Source organism: Hyperolius riggenbachi, chromosome 6, assembly GCF_040937935.1.
Source record: "Hyperolius riggenbachi isolate aHypRig1 chromosome 6, aHypRig1.pri, whole genome shotgun sequence".
Classification (NCBI taxonomy): domain Eukaryota; kingdom Metazoa; phylum Chordata; class Amphibia; order Anura; family Hyperoliidae; genus Hyperolius; species Hyperolius riggenbachi.
The window spans coordinates 169,181,892-169,201,416 of NC_090651.1; the positions used below are offsets into that span (position 1 = coordinate 169,181,892).

At 42.1% G+C, this 19,525-nt stretch overlaps 1 protein-coding gene across 4 annotated transcripts in view; it reads right to left on the minus strand.

Annotated features, from left to right (window-relative positions):
- Nucleotides 1-19,525, minus strand: part of LOC137521230 (myomegalin-like) — a 403,861-nt gene that overhangs the window by 140,758 nt on the left and 243,578 nt on the right. For all 4 annotated transcript variants that reach the window (XM_068240204.1, XM_068240203.1, XM_068240202.1 and 1 more), the window contains 3 exons: nucleotides 16,702-16,836; nucleotides 14,747-14,859; nucleotides 9,347-9,486 (listed from right to left, as the gene is read on the minus strand). In XM_068240204.1, coding sequence (XP_068096305.1) covers nucleotides 9,347-9,486; nucleotides 14,747-14,859; nucleotides 16,702-16,836 — 388 coding nt within the window. The remainder of the gene's footprint in view (nucleotides 1-9,346; nucleotides 9,487-14,746; nucleotides 14,860-16,701; nucleotides 16,837-19,525) is intronic.

The window sequence follows — 19,525 nt, forward strand, 5'->3', positions numbered from 1 at the left end:
CTTTGCCCATTTGCTGACATTTAATTAAAGATATTAGAGGAGGAGTAGGCAGGTGGAGAGATTAGACCCCACTCAGGTTAAAAATGTCGCTCTCTAGAATTGATTTTTTACCATTGTATATAATTTTAGAGAATATTGGGATTTTTGATCCAGAATCTCATTTTTTATATTATATAAGTTCCTAGCATGTATATTTGTTCCTCCTAGCTCCACATATTGCCTGATGAAGCAGGATGTAACCCATTAAACGCATTGCTATCATTCTGGTGTCTACTTGAATAAAGATTTTTTTCAGTGAGCTTAAAAACAAGAAGAGAATCGAGAGCCCAATATGGTGCAGTATTGTCAGGTAAAATGAAGAGTTCAATACAATTTTATGTGTATATACTCACAAACACGGGTTACCCATAGGCAACCACTTTAAATGCAGGTGGGCAGCATTAGGACCTGTCCCCACTCAGGTTAAGAAGTCGCTCTCTGTAGATAGTAGATGGGGATGCACCCCTCCACCCAGGGTGATCAGCAAAAGCTCGGTATACAGAGGCGCCAGAGTAGAGTAAAACGTTTTAAAAACCGTTTAAAAGCAGAGGGGGATGTTAGGGTGGACTTACCTCCCTCTTACAAAAAAGAAAACTCACTCGAGTCTCGATAAAACAGAATTGACAAATAATTTATTCAACTCCACAAATGCAACGCATTTCGCGGGCGTGACCCCGCTTCCTCAGGCAAAAATGGGAGCACAACTCAGTGGGTCAAGCAGTAGGTTTGAGCGCCTGATGAAGAGAGGTCACAGACAGGGGAAACCTGCTGTCACTCTCTTTGCCCATTTGCTGACATTTAATTAAAGATATTAGAGGAGGAGTAGGCAGGTGGAGAGATTAGACCTCACTCAGGTTAAAAATGTCGCTCTCTAGAATTGATTTTTTACCATTGTATATAATTTTAGAGAATATTGGGATTTTTGATCCAGAATCTAATTTTTTATATTTTATAATTATATATATATTATTATCAAGTTCCTAGCATGTATATTTGTTCCTCCTAGCTCCACATATTGCCTGATGAAGCAGGATGTAACCCATGAAACGCATTGCTATCATTCTGGTGTCTACTTGAATAAAGATATTTTTCAGTGAATAACTGATCGTGTGTCTACTTGTGGGAGGTAAGTCCACCACTTCATCCCGCTTTTTAAACGGGTTTTAACTATTTTATCCTTATCTGGCGCCTCAGTTTTGAACAATTGTTTATTATGATACTATAGGAATAACAGAGACATGGATAGATGGTCTGACAAAATACTGATAGAGGCGCCCTAGTTAAAAAATGGTATGAATAATTGAAAAGTAGTAAATGAAAGGTGTTATGCCTTACCTCTATCGAAGGAAACACCAATATAATAAAAAAAAAATGAATTCATCCACATAAGGACAATGCATTTCATGTTTTCACTTTTCTTTTCAATTGTATTGGTTAGTCCATCAAGAGAGGTAAGGTATATCACCTTTCATTTACTACTTTATTGATATCAGTTTATACCCAGGGTGCCTCTACCAGTGTTTTTTCAGCTAGTCCTACACACCTGTCAAGAGGTGATTTTTTCTTGTTTTTTGTTGTATTATTTTGAAGTGTTTTCAAAAAAACTTAAAGGAGAGCGACCGACCAGTGCCTGTACAGCAGTCCTGAAATACAGAGCTTGGATGGTTATCCCCCACAGGCTCTAATGGTGGTTGTAGTTTTGCAACCCTCCTTTGTGAGTATATTTATATCTTTACACCATACCCAATTCACTAGCAATATCACACCATTGGGCTCCTGGTCTCTTTCAATCTTGCAGATTGTTTGGAGTACTAGAGACCACCAAGAATCAACGTCCTACTATGGATGGATGCTAGCCATGACTGGATGGTAAATTTGGAAGGTTACATAGTGTTTAGAAAAAATAGATCAGTTTAAACAGGAGGTTGGTAGGGCTTACAGAATTTGATGTTGCTCTTCATTCAACATTATAATATAGTGATATATCTTGGTTTTCTCTATTCTTACCCTTAGCTGTATCTAAAACACATCTGTAGCCTACGATATACTTGAAGGATTTACAATGATTGTTTTGCTTGTTATTGCTACAGTATGTCTGATTTCATACTTTCTCTATGTACTACTATCAGATATGTTGAATATTATGATCTAAAAACTGTATTACATAGTTACAGTTATTTTGGTTGAAAAAAGACATACGTCCATCGAGTTCAACCAGTACAACACTAGCCTGCTCCCTCACATATCCTTGTTGATCCAGAGGAAGGCGAAAACCCTTACAAGGCATGGTCCGATTATCCCCAAAAGGGAAAAAATTCCTTCCTGACTCCAGATGGCAATCAGATAAAATCCCTGGATCAACACCACTAGGCATTACCTAGTAATTATAGCCATGGATGTCTTTCAATGCAAGAAATTACTTTTTGAAAAAATAATAAAAAAAGAATGACAAAGAAAGTAGGAGGGGTCTATTTGTTAGTTATGAAGGAAGACGTGGCTGACGACTGTGATGGTGTGGAGTCTGTATGGTTAAAGGGAACCAGAGACGCCGGACATAGAAAAAGAAAAAAAGATTTCATACATACCTGGGGATTCTTCCAGCCCCATAAGCCTGGATCGCTCCCACGCCGCCATCCTCCGCTTCCTGGATCCTCCGGTACCGGGTCCCGTCACTTCCGGCGCAGCTGCACGCGTAAGGGTATGCTGGGAGCCCCTGTGATGCGGACAACAGGCCGCGTGCTCATGCCGACTGGCCGAAACTACGGGACCCGGAACCGGCTGATACAGGAAGCGGAGGACGGCGGCGTGGGAGCGATCCATGCGTATGGGGCTGGAGGAAGCCCCAGGTATGTATAAAATCTTTTTTCTGGCGTCTCTGGTTCCCTTTAAGGATTCATGCAGAAAGCAAGAGTTTCCAATTACTTATTGTGGTATGTTTATAAACCTCCACATATAAATTACATGGAGGAATTACAATTACTGCAACAGTTTGAACAAGCTACAAGCAAACATGGGGTCAAATGATGGGTGATTTCAATTATTCAGACATTAACTGGGATATTGAAGCTAATCGCTCTAGTAAAAAGGTTACTGGGGGAGATGCTGTGCTTGACTTGGTCATTTCAGATAGAGCAGATATTACATCTAATGTTCAAAAACACATGGGAAACAGTGACCATAATTTAGTAATACAGTGGCTTGCAAAAGTATTCGGCTCCCTTGAAGTTTTCCGCATTTTGTCACATTACTGCCACAAACATGAATCAATTTTATTGGAATATCATGTGAAAGACCAATACAAAGTGGTGTACACGTGAGAAGTGGAACGAAAATCATACATAATTCCAAATTTTTTTTACAAATAAATAACTGCAAAGGGTATGTCTCTACCAGCTTTGCACATCTAGAGACTGAATTCCTTGCCCATTCTTCTTTGCAAAACAGCTCCAGCTCAGTCAGATTAGATAGACAGCGTTTGTGAACAGCAGTTTTCAGATCTTGCCACAGATTCTCGATTGGACTTAGATCTGGACTTTGACTGGGCCATTTTAACACATGGATATGTTTTGTTTTAAACCATTCCATTGTTGCCCTGGCTTTATGTTTAGGGTCGTTGTCCTGCTGGAAGGTGAACCTCCGCCCCAGTCTCAAGTCTTTTGCAGACTCCAAGAGGTTTTCTTCCAAGATTGCCCTGTATTTGGCTCCATCCATCTTCCCATCAACTCTGACCAGCTTCCCTGTCCCTGCTGAAGAGAAGCACCCCCAGAGCATGATGCTGCCACCATATTTGACAGTGGGGATGGTGTGTTCAGAGTGATGTGCAGTATTAGTTTTCCGCCACACATAGCGTTTTGCATTTTGGCCAAAAACTTCCATTTTGGTCTCATCTGTCCAGAGCACGTTCTTCCACATGTTTGCTGTGTCCCCCACATGGCTTGTGGCAAACTGCAAAAGGGACTTCTTATGCTTTTCTGTTAACAATGGCTTTCTTCTTGCCACTCTTCCATAAAGGCCAACTTTGTGCAGTGCACGACTAATAGTTGTCCTATGGACAGATTCCCCCACCTGAGCTGTACATCTCTGCAGCTCGGCCAGAGTCACCATGGGCCTCTTGACTGCATTTCTGATCAGCACTCTCCTTGTTCGGCCTTTGAGTTTAGGTGGACGGCCTTGTCTTAGTAGGTTTACAGTTGTGCCATACTCCTTCCATTTCTGAACTATCGCTTGAACAGTGCTCCGTGGGATGTTCAAGGCTTTGGAAATCTTTTTGTAGCCTAAGCCTGCTTTAAATTTCTCAATAACTTTATCCCTGACCTGTCTGGTGTGTTCTTTGGACTTCACGATGGTGTTGCTCCCAATATTCTCTTAGACAACCTCTGAGGCCGTCACAGAGCAGCTGTATTTGTACTGACATTAGATTACACACAGGTGCACTCTATTTAGTCATTAGCACTCATCAGGCAATGTTTATGGGCAACTGACAGCACTCAGACCAAAGGGGGCTGAATAATTACGCACACCCCACTTTGCAGTTATTTATTTGTAAAAAATCTTTGGAATCATGTATGATTTTCGTTCCACTTCTCACGTGTACACCACTTTGTGTTGGTCTTTCACGTGGAATTCCAATACAATTGATTCATGTTTGTAGCAGTAATGTGACAAAATGTGGAAAACTTCAAGGGGGCCGAATACTTTTGCAAGTCACTGTATTTGACCTACAGCTTAACAGAGCTGGGCGCAAATAAAACTAGCTTTAAGAAGCTCAAAAATGGTATAGAAAATGACAGGGCAAGGACAGTAAGAGCAAAAGGGAAACTTTCAAATAGATTCTTAATGTCATTTCAGAATATATATACACCTTATGATAACACAAACTGTAGATCTAAGAAAAGCAAAACTGGAAGCTGAAAAACAAGTGGCTAGGGACTTTAAGTGAAATCTAAAAAAATGAACTTTCAAGGTAAAGACCAAAAAGGGGGCACTACAAATAATAATTATGAAAAAGTAATCGATTACACTTTTGAAGAGGATTTGTCTTCAAGCCCCTGAGCCCATGAAGCAGGACTTTACATCACACAGCGATCCCATTCACGGACAATTACACAGGTTAGGCTTTAATGTTAGAAAATACTGACCAGCATCAGGAGCGTGATTGAGAATCCCACATTTGCGTGTTGCAGTTGTGGGAGTGAGTGTGTACTGGTTGGCAATAGAAGAGCTTTTTAACAAATTGTTTAACCAATTAGGTCTCCGTCCAGATAGCCTGGATAGCACCTTTATTTCCAAATAAAATATTGGCACCATAAATTGTGATAGGGACATAATTTAAATGGTGTAATAACCAGGACAAATGGGCAAATAAAATACATGGGTTTTAATTACGGTAGCATGTATTAATTTCAAACTATAATGGCCAAAAACTGAGAAAATTATTTTTTTCCATTACTTTCTTAATCTTCCTGATTTAGAATAAAATAATTTTTAGCAAAATGTACCACCCAAAGAAAGCCTCAATGGGGGCGGAAAAAACAAGATATAGATCATTTCAGTGTGATAAGTAGTGATAAAGTTATTGGTGAATGAATGGGAGGTAAAAGTTGCTCGGATGCATAAGGTGAAACAACACTGTAGGCTGAAGTGTTTAATAAACATACTTTCTCATACTTATTTGCAGTGCCCCTTTTTGGAAATTGTTCATTTATTTATTATTTAGAGATGGGTGAACTCCCCCTAGAGTGTAAGGGGTTTCAGGGTTGAAATCATATATCCAATTTAAATCGAAAAAAAAGTACATGAATTCAAATAGGAAGAAGGCTGAGAATATAGGACTATTAAAAGATTTGTCAGTGAACTCAACTGTGGAAGATCAAACAAAAACTGAAATAAATACATGCTTTGCTTCTGCCTTTACCAAGGTGATGCCTGTTTCTCATAATACAGATCTTGGTTGTTCCCAATCTACCTCATTCAGCATTAATTGACTTACACAGGATGGTGTGTAGGCAAAATTAAAAAAAATATTAGAATAGATAAGGCACCTAGGCCCCCCATGGCATCCCCCTGTTATTAAGGGAATTGGTTTCAGTTATCGATAGGCCATTTATCTAATTTTCTGTGATTCTCTTTTAAAAGGGTCAGTTGCCTATGACTGGCATACATGCTTTTACCTTTTTTAAAGCGGGATTGTAAGTAATAAAATCAAATTCCATTTACCCATTGCTCTGTGTTTATTATGCAGTCTACAACCTGGCCCTGAATTGCAAGCATTTCAATATAATTATAAATGTTTCTACTGTAATAAATCTTATCTCATTAAGCCTGGCTCTATTTGGTATATTGCTGAGGAGAGGGAAGTTTGTTATCTCGCTTCCCACATTCCAGCTTGTCACTGATTGGCTGAGAGCAGTTCATTGATGATGAGAAGGGAAATACACCTCACCCCTCTGCAAAGGCTGCTGAAATACAATCTATGCCTTGTAGTATTGTACTGTATACTTGAACTCTGCAAAGGTTTTGACACTGTTCCCCAGAATAGCCTGGTACAGAAAGTAAGGATATAAAAAAAATGTGTATGTGAATAGAGGACTGGTTAAAAGGACAGTCACAAAGAGTGGTGGTAAGCAGATCACATTTAAACTGTTAGCAGTGGGGTTCTGCAAGGATCGGTACTAGGTCCTTTTCAATTTTGTATTATTTATTAAAATAACTGAATAAAGTGTAATGTTGCCATCTTTTTAAATATACAAAATTATGCAGAATTATAAACACTAAGCAGGATAGTGACATTTTACAGCATAATCTTGACAGCTTGGCCACATGGGCAGACAGACCTTGGACATGCCAATGGTATAGCACCATTAAGATAAATGGCATACAGCTGATAATATCAGACTTGGAGAAGGACTTGGGAATACCGGTTGATAGCAAGTTAAGCAACCGCATTCAATGCCAAGTAGCAGCAGTAGCTAGAGCAAATAAGATTCTAGGATTCATACAACGGGAAATAAAATCATGAGATGCTAGTATACTACCCCCTCTGTGTAAATCACTTGTGAGGCCACAGAGTATAGGATGTATAAATACATCAGAGGGCAATACATAAGCTTGGCAGATAAGATTTTTAATCCCTAGGCTTGTACACCAGAAAAGGTGCATGTCCTGCATATGGAGAAAAAAAAGGTTTTGCCATCTATTTAACCACTTGAGGACTGCAGTGGAAAACCACCCTAAAGACCAGAGCAATTTTAACTAAATGGGCCACTGCAGCTTTAAGGCATAGCTGCAGGCCCATACAACTCAGCACACAAGTGATTCCCCCCCTCCCTTTTCTCCCCACCAACAGAGCTCTCTGTTGGTGGGGTCTGATCGCCCCCCTTGTGCTTGTTTATGTTTTAATAATTATTTATGTAACATTTTTTAATTTTTTTTACTAATGCTGCTTTTTTCTTCTTCTAAGAAATCCCCTTCCTCCCCTCAGCCAGCCAATCACGCGATCGGCTGTCATAGGCTTCTGCCTATGAAAGCCGATCGCTCTCTTGTCCCCCAGGGGACAGCCGTGTCACACGGACACGGCTGTCCCCAGTACAGAGCTGCTTCAGATCGCAGCGCTGTACAAGTAAATAGACAGCGATCACGCTGTCTAACAGTCTCCCGAACGGCACTGAAGAGGGGGCGAAGCTCCGCCCTCCGAGCATGAGATGCGTGCGCAGCGTGCACGCGATCTCATGCAAATTAGAGCCCCAGGACTTGACGCCAATTGGCGTTAGGCGGTCCTGGGGCTGCCGCCGTGACCACGCCCATTAGCGTGGGGGCGGTCGTTAAAGAGAACCAGAGATGAAGCACCCTCTCCTATTTTACCTTATAAATCAGTGGGAACATGACAGTAAACACCTAATCTGCCCTTTGTTTCATTGTTCTCTGTGTAATCTGACTGTTATCACGTCTGATAAGAATCCCCGACTGAGAAGTCAGGCTGCTCCGTCTAGCTTTGCTACAGAAATATTATAGCTAAGTCTGTCTTCTGTGGTGTTATTTCAAGCCCAAGCCTGCCCCCTTGTGGCTTTGCTATAATGACTCAGCAATAATCATTCCCAGCAAAGCCAGATTTAATTGCTCAGTCTGGGATTCTTGTGACTGCTGCTAACAGACACTTTTAGCAGTGAGGGTGAAACAGACAGCATGGTAAGTGTTTTCTCTAATGTTCTTACTGATATACATGGTAAAATACACAAGGGTGCTTCGTCTCTGGTTCCCTTTAAGTAGTTAAAAAGACGTTTACAGTAAGAGTGGTGAGAATGTGGAATGGTTTACCACAGGAAGTAGTTATGGCAAAAATGATGTATCTGCATTTAAAGCAGGCTTGGATGCTTTCCTAGCATTGAAGGACATCCACAGCTAGACAGGTAAAAAGTTCACTGCCTGTTCTGTAAAAACTTTTAGGGCCTGTAGAATGCTGATTAATGTGTAAACTGCAAATATTAGAGAATGATGCAATGTTATAAAAAAAGCTAAGTATAACTGAAAATAAAAATATGAGAATATTTTTTATGCTACCAATGTTCTAGTAATTACCCCTACTACACAACCAATTCATGATATCAATTTTTTTTTTTTGCTTCAGTGTCTCTTTAAAGGCTAATTGGGCCAAGCTTTGTAAGGTTTTTTTTTATTTTGTTTTTGCCTTTCTCTGGATCAACTGGGATATGTGAGGGTTCAGGACAGTGCTGTACCTAAATTGTATTTTCCCCTGGTTGAACATGATGGACGAATGTCTTTTTTCAACCAACCAACCAACTATGCAACTAGATCAGTAAACTGGCCTGTATAATCAGTTGGAAACCGCCAAGCTCTTTACTCCTACAGATATATCCAAACACTTCTGCTCTGCTCTAAGATGATCTGTGGCATCTGGATATCCTGATTACCATAGCAATACAGAAAGAATGCAGTGTAAAAGGGTGAACATTAACACTGTAAGTGCCTGTGTAAAGCACTACTGAGTTGTTTTATCCAGCCTTACTGATATTATTTTTCTTTTAAAAGTATTTGATTTTGCAAAGCCAGGTGTGAGAGGATGCAACAGTAAATAAAAAGTAGTTTAATGGTAGTTCTCTTTTAAGCCTTTAAATCAGTTACAAACTAACCCCTTTAGTAGACCTATTTTGTTAGCTAACGTGCACTGGGCAAGTTTACTATCACAATTCACTCCAATACAAGATGTTAAAAACCACGATTCACTCCACTGCAAGAATCTGCAATTAGTTGTCATGCTTCAGTGGAAAGTTCAAACACTCAGTGTTCCCACCTCCAAGACCACTTGCAGCTTTGGTTTTTGACTGCAGGACAACTAGTTGTTCAATTGTTCTCATCAAACTGTCTTCAAGCTGATCCCTCAGTCCTTGTGCAAGTAAAAGATCACTGTGGAGTGTTGAGTTTACACTTAATCTGTAAAAACAATTTAGATTATTTATATGCATGGCTGTTCATTTGCAACGTCTGCATCCTTAAAGGCACCAGAACACACAACTCAAACAGAAGTCATCATAAGACCTTTATGTGAACATAAGGACACATCTGCTATATGTTTTGTTGTGTGTGGTCATGAAATTTTACAATTAATATTTACAATCTTCCATGGGGAAATGGTAAGTATGTGGTTCCGTGTTCAGCATATGCCTTCAAATGATGTCAGTGTGTGATTTGACTGGTCCATTTCAAGCTGCATACATTTGCATTTAAAATTGCATAATTCTGCATCAAAGATTTGCTTCTCATTGTCTATGCCTACTGAAGACAGGTGCCTTGAAACATGCATAAAAAATAAAACTAATAAATCACACTGTTTACACATTCATGACAGCCAGCATGTGACGGCTCTTACCAACGGCTTATGGGAGGCTGTACTGCTGGGGGAGCAACAAATCATCAGTTTGACACAGACGATGAGACGTTGTAGATGAAGGACCTCTCCCCTGTTCACACAAGCACAGCAAGTAGCAGAACAGCTGATACATCTCTTTGTTTAGCACAGTGGCTAAAAATCAGGTGACAGTTTTACTACTAGATCAAATGCCATTGGGATACTCCAAGATCTACCACCTCTAGGAGAGGTGAATGTTTCCCCCCCCACCCCCACCCCTTCCCCACAGCACAGCATCCCATAAGCCATTGGTAAGAGCCATCACCTGCAGGCCATCATGAATGTGTAAACAACAGTGTGATTTTTTTTTTACCCTTTACTATCCCTTCTGCTAGTTTTTATCTTCAGTATTAATACATTCGTTTTTTTTAATACATTTTGCGAAAGTGGTCCTTTAAAGAACACCTGAAGTGAGAGGGATATGGTGGTTGTCCTATGTATTTCCTTTTAAACAATACCAGTTGCCCAGCAGCCTGCCAATCTTTCATACATCGGTATTGTCTAAATAACACACCTGAAATAAATATGCGGCAAATGCAGTCAAACTTTTGATCTGCATGCTTGTTCAGGGTCTATGACTAAATGTATTAGGGGCAGAGGATCAGAAGAACAACCAGGCAATGTGCACTGTTTAAAGGGAAATAAATATGGCAGCCTCCATATCCCTCTCAGGTCAATTGTCCTTGTTAATCTCTAACCTCTTCATGGGTTGATCCCATCTTTAGAGGTGAACACCTTTTCTGAATATATTATGCTGTATGGTAGTTTTATTTTTATTTTTTTCTTGATGATTAAGGAAAGGTCCTCCATACATTTTGGGTGATTTTGGTTTAACTTTTGAATAACCATGCATTTTTTGAATAACCATGTCATGTATTTCTTACATCTTGTGGGTGAACTGTCACAAGCCCCCTAGTGGCCGGACCGCACAATGCCTCCCAATCGGTTTCAGCACACAGACCATGCAATCTGTGGTCGCATTCGGTGCGCAGAAACTGCTGGGATTTTGGCAGCAGATCGACTAGAAGGGAGCTTGTGAGTTACGGTAATACAAATTACACACTATTTCAGGGTATAACTGCCACCACCTCTGTTCTAATGGGACAAAGGAACCCACTGACTGGCTGATTCTAGACCTGCAAATAAAACGGTTAAACACACGCTATTATATCTAGCTATCGACAATATTATTATTATTATTTATAGTATTTATAAAGCGCCAACATATTACGCAGCGCTGAACATTACTTTAGGTTACAGACAATATTTAGGGGTGACATACAGCAATATGACAATACAGGAATACAAGAAAACCAGATCACACAGCACAGTATGAGTACCAGGTAATGCTTAGTCAGTCACTGGGTGGAGCATGGAAATTAGGCAAGTTAGGTTCACTCAGATCCATTGCATGGGTTCACAGTAATGAAGGTGCATGATCAGGTAGGACACAAAAGGAGGAGGACCCTGCCCAAAGGCTTACAATCTAGAGGGAGAGGCAAGGACACGGACGGTAGGGGACCAGAGTTCAGCTGTGGGTTTAGAGCACTTGTGAGGGGTAGTAGGCCAGAGTGAGAAGGTGAGTTTTGAGGGCTTTCTTGAAGATGCTGAAGGAGGGGGCTGCCCTAATGGGTGGAGGTAGGGAGTTCCATAGTGTTGGTGCAGCTCTTGAGAAGTCCTGGAGGCGTGCATGGGACTGGGTGATGCGGGGGGCGGTTAGGCGAAGTTCATTGGAAGAGCGGAGTGAGCGGCTAGGTGTGTACCTCTGAGTAAGATCGGAAATGTAGGTTGGACAGGTTTTGTGGACAGATTTGTAGGTCAGAAGCAGTATCTTGAATCTGATTCTGGACTGGATAGGAAGCCAGTGGAGGGATTCTAGGAGGGGATCTGCCGTGGTGGAGCGATGGGAGCAGTGGATAATTCTGGCTGCCGCATTCATGATGGACTGCAGTGGGGCTGTTCGGGTCATAGGGAGACCAGACAGCAGGGCATTGCAGTAGTCAAGGTGGGAAATTATGAAGGCATGGATGAGGAATTTGGTGGTGGCAGAGGTCAGGAAAGGGCGAATCTTACAGATGTTACAAAGGTGGAAGTTGCAGGACTTTGTGAGGTTTTGGATGTGGGAAGTGAAGGAGAGTGCGGAGTCCAGGGTGACACCCAGACAGCGGGCTTGAGAGGTAGGGCGAATGGTAGTGTGGTTAACAGTGACATGCACATCTGGGAGGTTCGTGGATGGCCGGGGTGGGAAGATCATAAATTCCGTTTTGTCTAGATTTAGTTTCAGGAACCTAGCGGACATCCAGGCGGAGATGGCTGATAGGCAGGAGGAGATCTTGTCCATGGTAGTGGTGGATATGTCAGGGGTGTGGAGGTAGATCTGGGTGTCATCTGCATACAGATGATAGTTAAAACCCATGGAGGAGATAACCTTGCCAATGGAGGATGTGTATAGGGTGAACAGTAAGGGGCCAAGGACCGAACCTTGGGAGACTCCCACCGAGACGTGGTTGGGGGTGGACAAGGACTCATTGAAGGCGGTCGTGAAGGAGCGGTTGGAGAGGTAGGATGAAAGCCAGGACAGGGCGAGATTGTGAATGCCCAAGGACTGGAGGAGTAGGGGATGATCTACTGTGTCAAAAGCTGCTGAAAGGTCAAGGAGGAGGAGAATGGAGTATTTACCTTCAGCTTTAGCTAAGGCAAAGTCGTTGACCACTTTGGTGAGATCAGTTTCGGTTGAGTGGGCAGGCCGAAATCCAGATTGCAGTGGGTCTAGCAGTGAGTTGGCATTGAGGTACTGGGTCAGGCGTTTGTGAACCAGATGCTCAAGGAGTTTTGAGGCAAAGGGGAGGAGGGAGATAGGACTGTAATTGGAGGGTAGCGAGGGGTCGAGGGAGGGTTTCTTGAGCAGGGGTAGTACAGTGGCCTGCTTTAAGTCTGAGGGGAAGGTGCCTGTGGATAGGGAGAGGTTGAACAGGGTAGTGAGGACTGGGGCCAATTCCGTGAAGTGAGGCTGGAGTAAATCAGAAGGGATGGGGTCAAGGGGGGAAGTAGTGGTATGGGAAGTCTGCAGTAGGTGGTTGACTTCCTCAGTGGTAGTAGGAGTTAAGGATGTGAGGAAAGGATAGGGTGGAGACGGAGCTGGTTGGGAGATGTACAATAGAAGCGACTCTTCAGAAGCTAGGTTCGGTTTTGTGTTGCTGAATAATAGGTGTAGCCGAACAAATAAATGACGTTAGCGTCGTTTATTATAAATGCAATATAAATAATTAATATATACAAAAAAACGTTAAAATCAACAATTATAGAGACAAATAATAGCACAGTATGGAAAATAAAAATAAGGAAAGAAAATACTTAAGTTCATGTGGAAATATGTCCTTCTAGGAAAAGAAATGCAAAGTCCTTGGTTTCAGAATCATAGGCCTTTAGGCATATTTTATAATCCAAGCAGATATTACAGTTCCAAGATGGCTGCTGGGTGGTCCTCTGCCCAGCAGCAGGTCTAGTTGTAATCCAGATGATGTTAAGATGGAGGACTGAAGTCCGCCTGCTTGCAATGTGCTTTTGATAAAGCTGGTTTGGGGGTGTGGCAATGCCTGCCCCCTCTGAATTACCCACCAATGACAGCCCACCTCATTCTAGGGGAATTTTTTAGCTTAAATTGTAAAACACTAACTTATAAACGATAAATGTCATATTTAGGCAGACAGCGGATTCATAATTGTCATAAAATACCAATTAATATGACACCTTGCATAAGTGCGTTAGGCTGTCCTGTCCCTGAGAAGGGTCATACACCAATAACAGGACGGGTTATTGTTATGAATTTTATATTTTAGCACATTGGGCAGATTTTAACGAATAAGACTATATGAATTTCATAGCTGTGCTCTACACAGTTTTCATTTAACAGACAGAAATCATAAACCACATGCATTTAAATCTGTTCCCAGCGGTGCCACTGTGTCTGAGTTCTTCAGTGGACCCCCGTGGAGCTAGCTTCTTTTGGCTTCCCCTGGATGAAAGCCACCTTTTGGTGTGCTAATTATCATCTAAGCTTGACCAGCTAGAACAACCTTTGAGTTTTACACCAGGATTCCAGCTAGGGTTTCACACCTCTGGCTAATTAACAAGTCACAGGTAAAAGGCTTCATGAACAGACTCTAGCAGCTATGAAAGCTAGATTTCCAAAAGAAGACCCCCCCTGGACATCAAATGTTGATCTGGCAACGCAACGACAATCGGTTCAGGAAACCGATTGCGATTGCGTTTTCTGGTCTCACGGCTCTTCCGTGACAGGTGACCCCTCAATATTTCATGTTCTAACTACAACTTGGCATTAGCCAACTATTGGTAATTCTAGCAAGCCAGTAGGTGTCAGCCACCTCCAACAATACTGGTGGGCGAAATTACCAAAATTAACAGAAACAGTTCTGATGCTTTTGACTTCCAAACAGGAGGCCAAGGCAGCTATGAAAAGACTAAAGGCACAAGGATATCCAACTTAGAGTAAAAAGTGAGCTCAGAACACAATATATACCAAGGTAGCCTCATTACCTATTTTCTTATTTATTGTGAGGTAAGTACATTGTCACTTCCATTTATGTCCTGTTTTAAGTGATGAAGCTTGCACATCTGCACATAGAACCCTTAAATGCTACTATGCAGCCCAGAACCAATCACGAAATATAATAAAGTCATTTGTAAGTGTAGACCACTCACAGCAAACAATAAATAATTACAATAAAAAATTAATATGCTTGATGTAAACAGATTTGTACTTACCTGTCACAATCTGAGCGACACTTTAATAAGCAGCTATAAAGTTGCCTCTCTGTTTGCAGAACCTCATTCAGTCTAGTTTTGTTTTCAATCAGTTCTTCAAGCAACTTAAAGACCTATGCAGTAAAAATAAATACGCAGTATGAGAGACATGACAAACTCAGTAACTCAACACTCCTCGCAAGTTGTTATAGTAATTGTGAAAGTAAATGTTGAAATTCAGCATGGAAGAGAAACAAACAGTGCAACCTGTACACCACACAGGGCAGTCTGCTATTCAAAACTCTGCTGTTCTCAGGAAAGTATGACAGTCCTCACATCTACTACTTCCAAAGCCTGTTTATAGGATAGTGAAGCCACCCTTCACCATGATGAACAAGTAGGAGATTTAGGAGATTAGAGCAGGCAGGGCCATGTTTAACTGTTCCACATCCCACCCACATATGTTGTAATTTGACCTCAGAAATATAAGCACTAAAAAGATATTTTAAAATGTAAGATGAAAAATGATCTCCTAGGACAAAACGCAGGAGAAAAAGTTAAACTGAAAAAGGGGCCTACATGGTATTACTTTTTGAATGACAAAAAGATTTGCTCCGTGAAATATATGATTTCTGGTTAACAACTGCTAACTAACAAGTTATCACTAAACAGACTGGGCCTCATTCAATTCACTTTTTCTTTTAAGTCTTCTCCTAGGTGATAGTTTCACAACCTATAACTAACTGCCTTTAAAGCTACCAGCAAGCAAGAAAATACTCAGAATAGTTTTGACAATACTTTTTCACCTACATTTTTGTATGTTTTTAATTGAAGAATCTCCTAGGAGAAAAAGTGAGTTGCATATGGCCCAACTCCTCTATTTTTCCCTATACTCCAGACCACAGCTGTAAAACTGAAAGCCCACAGGCCAAATGCAGCCCTCCATGCCACTTTATGCCCCCCCCCCCCCCCCCCCCCAAGTAATAAAAGAACCACAGAACACTGCCTTCCCATCCAGATGCAAATATCAGTGACAGTGTTTTTAGTTGAAACACTGTCTACTTGACCCGGGGTATAGCATCAACCCACCGCAAAATCAACCCCCTCCTCAGATCGGGTGACCGGCAAAACAATCACCTACACATCCCCCCCCCCCTCCCCCAACAACATCTCCCCACATAGCAGGGTGGAGCAGTGGAACAATGTAATATTTACTTGCTCCAGCAATGCATCGTGTCTCCTCTGTTCTTCTTGGCAGCGGCACGCTTTGTGCTCCCATACCTCCATCTTCTGATCACGTGACATGCCTCATGAGACTGAGGTATGCAGAGTAGAGTGCCTCGCTGTTAGGAAGATCAGAGAAGACCCAAAGCAGCAGGTAAATATTCAATTGCTGCACTCTGCAGAAGGGGGTGGAGTGAGCCCCTTGTGGGCGCTGTAGTTATGCCACTTCGTTTGAGACTGTTCAATAAAAATCTTAAAGGAGAACTGTAGCGAGCGGTATATGGAGGCTGCCATATTGATTTCCTTTTAAGCAATACCAGTTGTCTGGCAGCCCTGCTGAGCTATTTCCCTGCAGTAGTGTGAATCACACCAGAAACATGCATGCAGTTAATCTTGTCAGATCTGACAAAAATGTCAGAAACACCTGATCTGCTGCATGCTTGTTCAGGGTCTATGGCTGAAAGTATTTGAGGTAGAGGTTTAGCAGGGCAGCCAGGCAACTGGTATTGCTTAAAAGGAAATAAATATGGCAGCCTCCATATACCTCTCACTACAGTTCTCTTTTAATAAACAATTTGGCCCATGAGTTAGACTATGTCTTAGATTTCCATTTAAAATTCATTGTGGTAATGCACAGAACCAAAATTAGAAAAAAAGTTTTCTCTGTAATGGTCAACGCGTGTGAACCCAGTATAATGTTTATATGAAACAATAGCAGAATGACCTCATATACAGTAGCTTGCCCAAGATACCTTCTGATTGTGGTGATGTTGATCCTGGATGGAACAGTCCATTGAAGACATTTTCATCTTTAGACTGAAAATTTCTTGTGTCAAGAGTTCCATAGTTGGTATGTCTTCTCTATCAACTAAGTTCATCTGCAGCTCCTGATTACAGAAAAGCATATAAAATTAGAATAGTGAATCTCAGCAACTTTCTTCACATCACTTGTTTTAAAGATGTTTTTCAAATAGGTCCATGTGTAACAAAACTGTTTACATCTACTACAAGCTATGGCTGACCTTTAGTGATAGCTCATGCAATATGCCTTAACTCAGTGGTTCTCAACCTTTTCAGCACATGTACACCTTTGTGGGTCATCCCTAAGCAAATGTACCGCTACCGAATAAAAAAGTGGTGTGGCCATGACATGTGGGTAGAGCCAAATACTAGTGAAATACACAGAGTATTGAAACGCGCACAATTGTCTCATGAAAAAGATCAGAGAGTCTCACAGTTCCCAATAAGAAGAATTTCCAGGGAGTCTTGTCAGACGCTGTCCAATTGACCTTTATCCACGGACAGACACTTACACATGCAAAAAAAGAAGGACATAAAATATAGCGTAATCCTGCGAGTATAATCCACTCTCAGAGAGAAACCTCCACCGGATTCATCAAAGTGTGTATATTAAAAAGACCACCTCTTTATCAAAAGTGCCAGGACACCCCCCAAGTGCCCGCACTCACCGCACTGGCCTCCTTAGTCTCCGGAGGTAGGATTAAAAGCGTGTGGGGGGATTTTTTCCAAACGATCCTCAAGCTTCCTAATGCAACTTGCCCATAAAACTGTAACTAAGGACAGCGGACATAGCGTAATACTGTCAGTTTAATAAAAAGGTTTAAAAGCAATTCCACTCACAAGCCTTGCAGGGTAAACAGCGTTATAGCACACAGTTGGGGTCCCTCCCCTGGGCGGAGCTTTGATGCACGTGACTGGTCAAGTAGGTAGTGCCGGCGGGGAGACTGAGCAAGTCTGGATCTGACGTTGCAGCGGCTGAGCGGTTCCCGGGGACCCCAACTGTGTGCTATAACACTGTTTACCCTGCAAGGCTTGTGAGTGGAATTGCTTTTAAACCTTTTTATTAAACTGACAGTATTACGCTATGTCCGCTGTCCTTAGTTACAGTTTTATGGGCAAGTTGCATTAGGAAGCTTGAGGATCGTTTGGAAAAAATCCCCCGACACGCTTTTAATCCTATCTCCGGAGACTAAGGAGGCCAGTGCGGTGAGTGCGGGCACTTGGGGGGTGTCCTGGCACTTTTGATAAAGAGGTGGTCTTTTTAATATACATAGCAAGGGAATGAGCAGCGCTACTTAAAAACAGACTAGTGCCTACCTGCAAAAGAGTGCAAGCCCCATTTGTGGGGTCAAATACACACCGAGCATACACATGACCTGTCTACCACTGGAGGAGGATGTTGGTTTCCTGTAACAGCTTGCATGCAACCTATCAAGTACTCGTCCCTCCCACTGTGAAGAAGTCAATCCTCCATGGGAGGGGCCTAACACTAACTAAATCCTAACCTATGTATATGCATAGCCTGGGTGTGCTACCAAATAAAATTGAAAAATCGAAAATTGTGCAAAAGGTGGATCAGCGCAACACCAGGCCGCCTCCGAATGGCCTCCAATCAGAGATGCGCTGAGCCCCCCCAAGGAACTACAAACGCACCTTGAACCCAAACAGAAGCTCTGCATATACACCAAAAGCATGGCTGTTAAGCGGGAGCAGCTGACCAAAAACGAATTAAAATAGTACATAGCAAGGAAATGAGCAGCGCTACTTAAAAACAGACTAGTGCCTACCTGCAAAAGAGTGCAAGCCCCACTTGTGGGGTCGAATACACACCGAGCATACACATGACCTGTCTACCACTGGAGGAGGATGTTGGTTTCCTGTAACAGCTTGCATGCAACCTATCAAGTACTCGTCCCTCCCACTGCGAAGAAGTCAATCCTCCATGGGAGGGGCCTAACACTAACTAAATCCTAACCTATGTATATGCATAGCCTGGGTGCGCTACCAAATAAAATTGAAAAATCGAAAATTGCGCAAAAGGTGGATCAGCGCAACACCAGGCCGCCTCCGAATGGCCTCCAGAGATGCGCTGAGCCCCCCCAAGGAACTACAAACGCACCTTGAACCCAAACAGAAGCTCTGCATATACACCAAAAGCATGGCTGTTAAGCGGGAGCAGCTGACCAAAAACGAATTAAAATAGTACATAGCAAGGAAATGAGCAGCGCTACTTAAAAACAGACTAGTGCCTACCTGCAAAAGAGTGCAAGCCCCACTTGTGCAATTTTCGATTTTTCAATTTTATTTGGTAGCGCACCCAGGCTATGCATATACATAGGTTAGGATTTAGTTAGTGTTAGGCCCCTCCCATGGAGGATTGACTTCTTCGCAGTGGGAAGGACGAGTACTTGATAGATTGCAAGCAAGCTGTTACAGGAAACCAACATCCTCCTCCAGTGGTAGACAGGTCATGTGTATGCTTGGTGTGTATTCGACCCCACAAGTGGGGCTTGCACTCTTTTGCAGGTAGGCACTAGTCTGTTTTTAAGTAGCGCTGCTCATTTCCTTGCTATGTACTATTTTAATTTGTTTTTGGTCAGCTGCTCCCGCTTAACAGCCATGCTTTTGGTGTATATGCAGAGCCTCTGTTTGGGTTCAAGGTGCGTTTTTAATATACACACTTTGATGAATCCGGTGGAGGTTTCTCTCTGAGAGTGGATTATACTCGCAGGATTACGCTATATTTTATGTCCTTCTTTTTTTGCATGTGGAAGT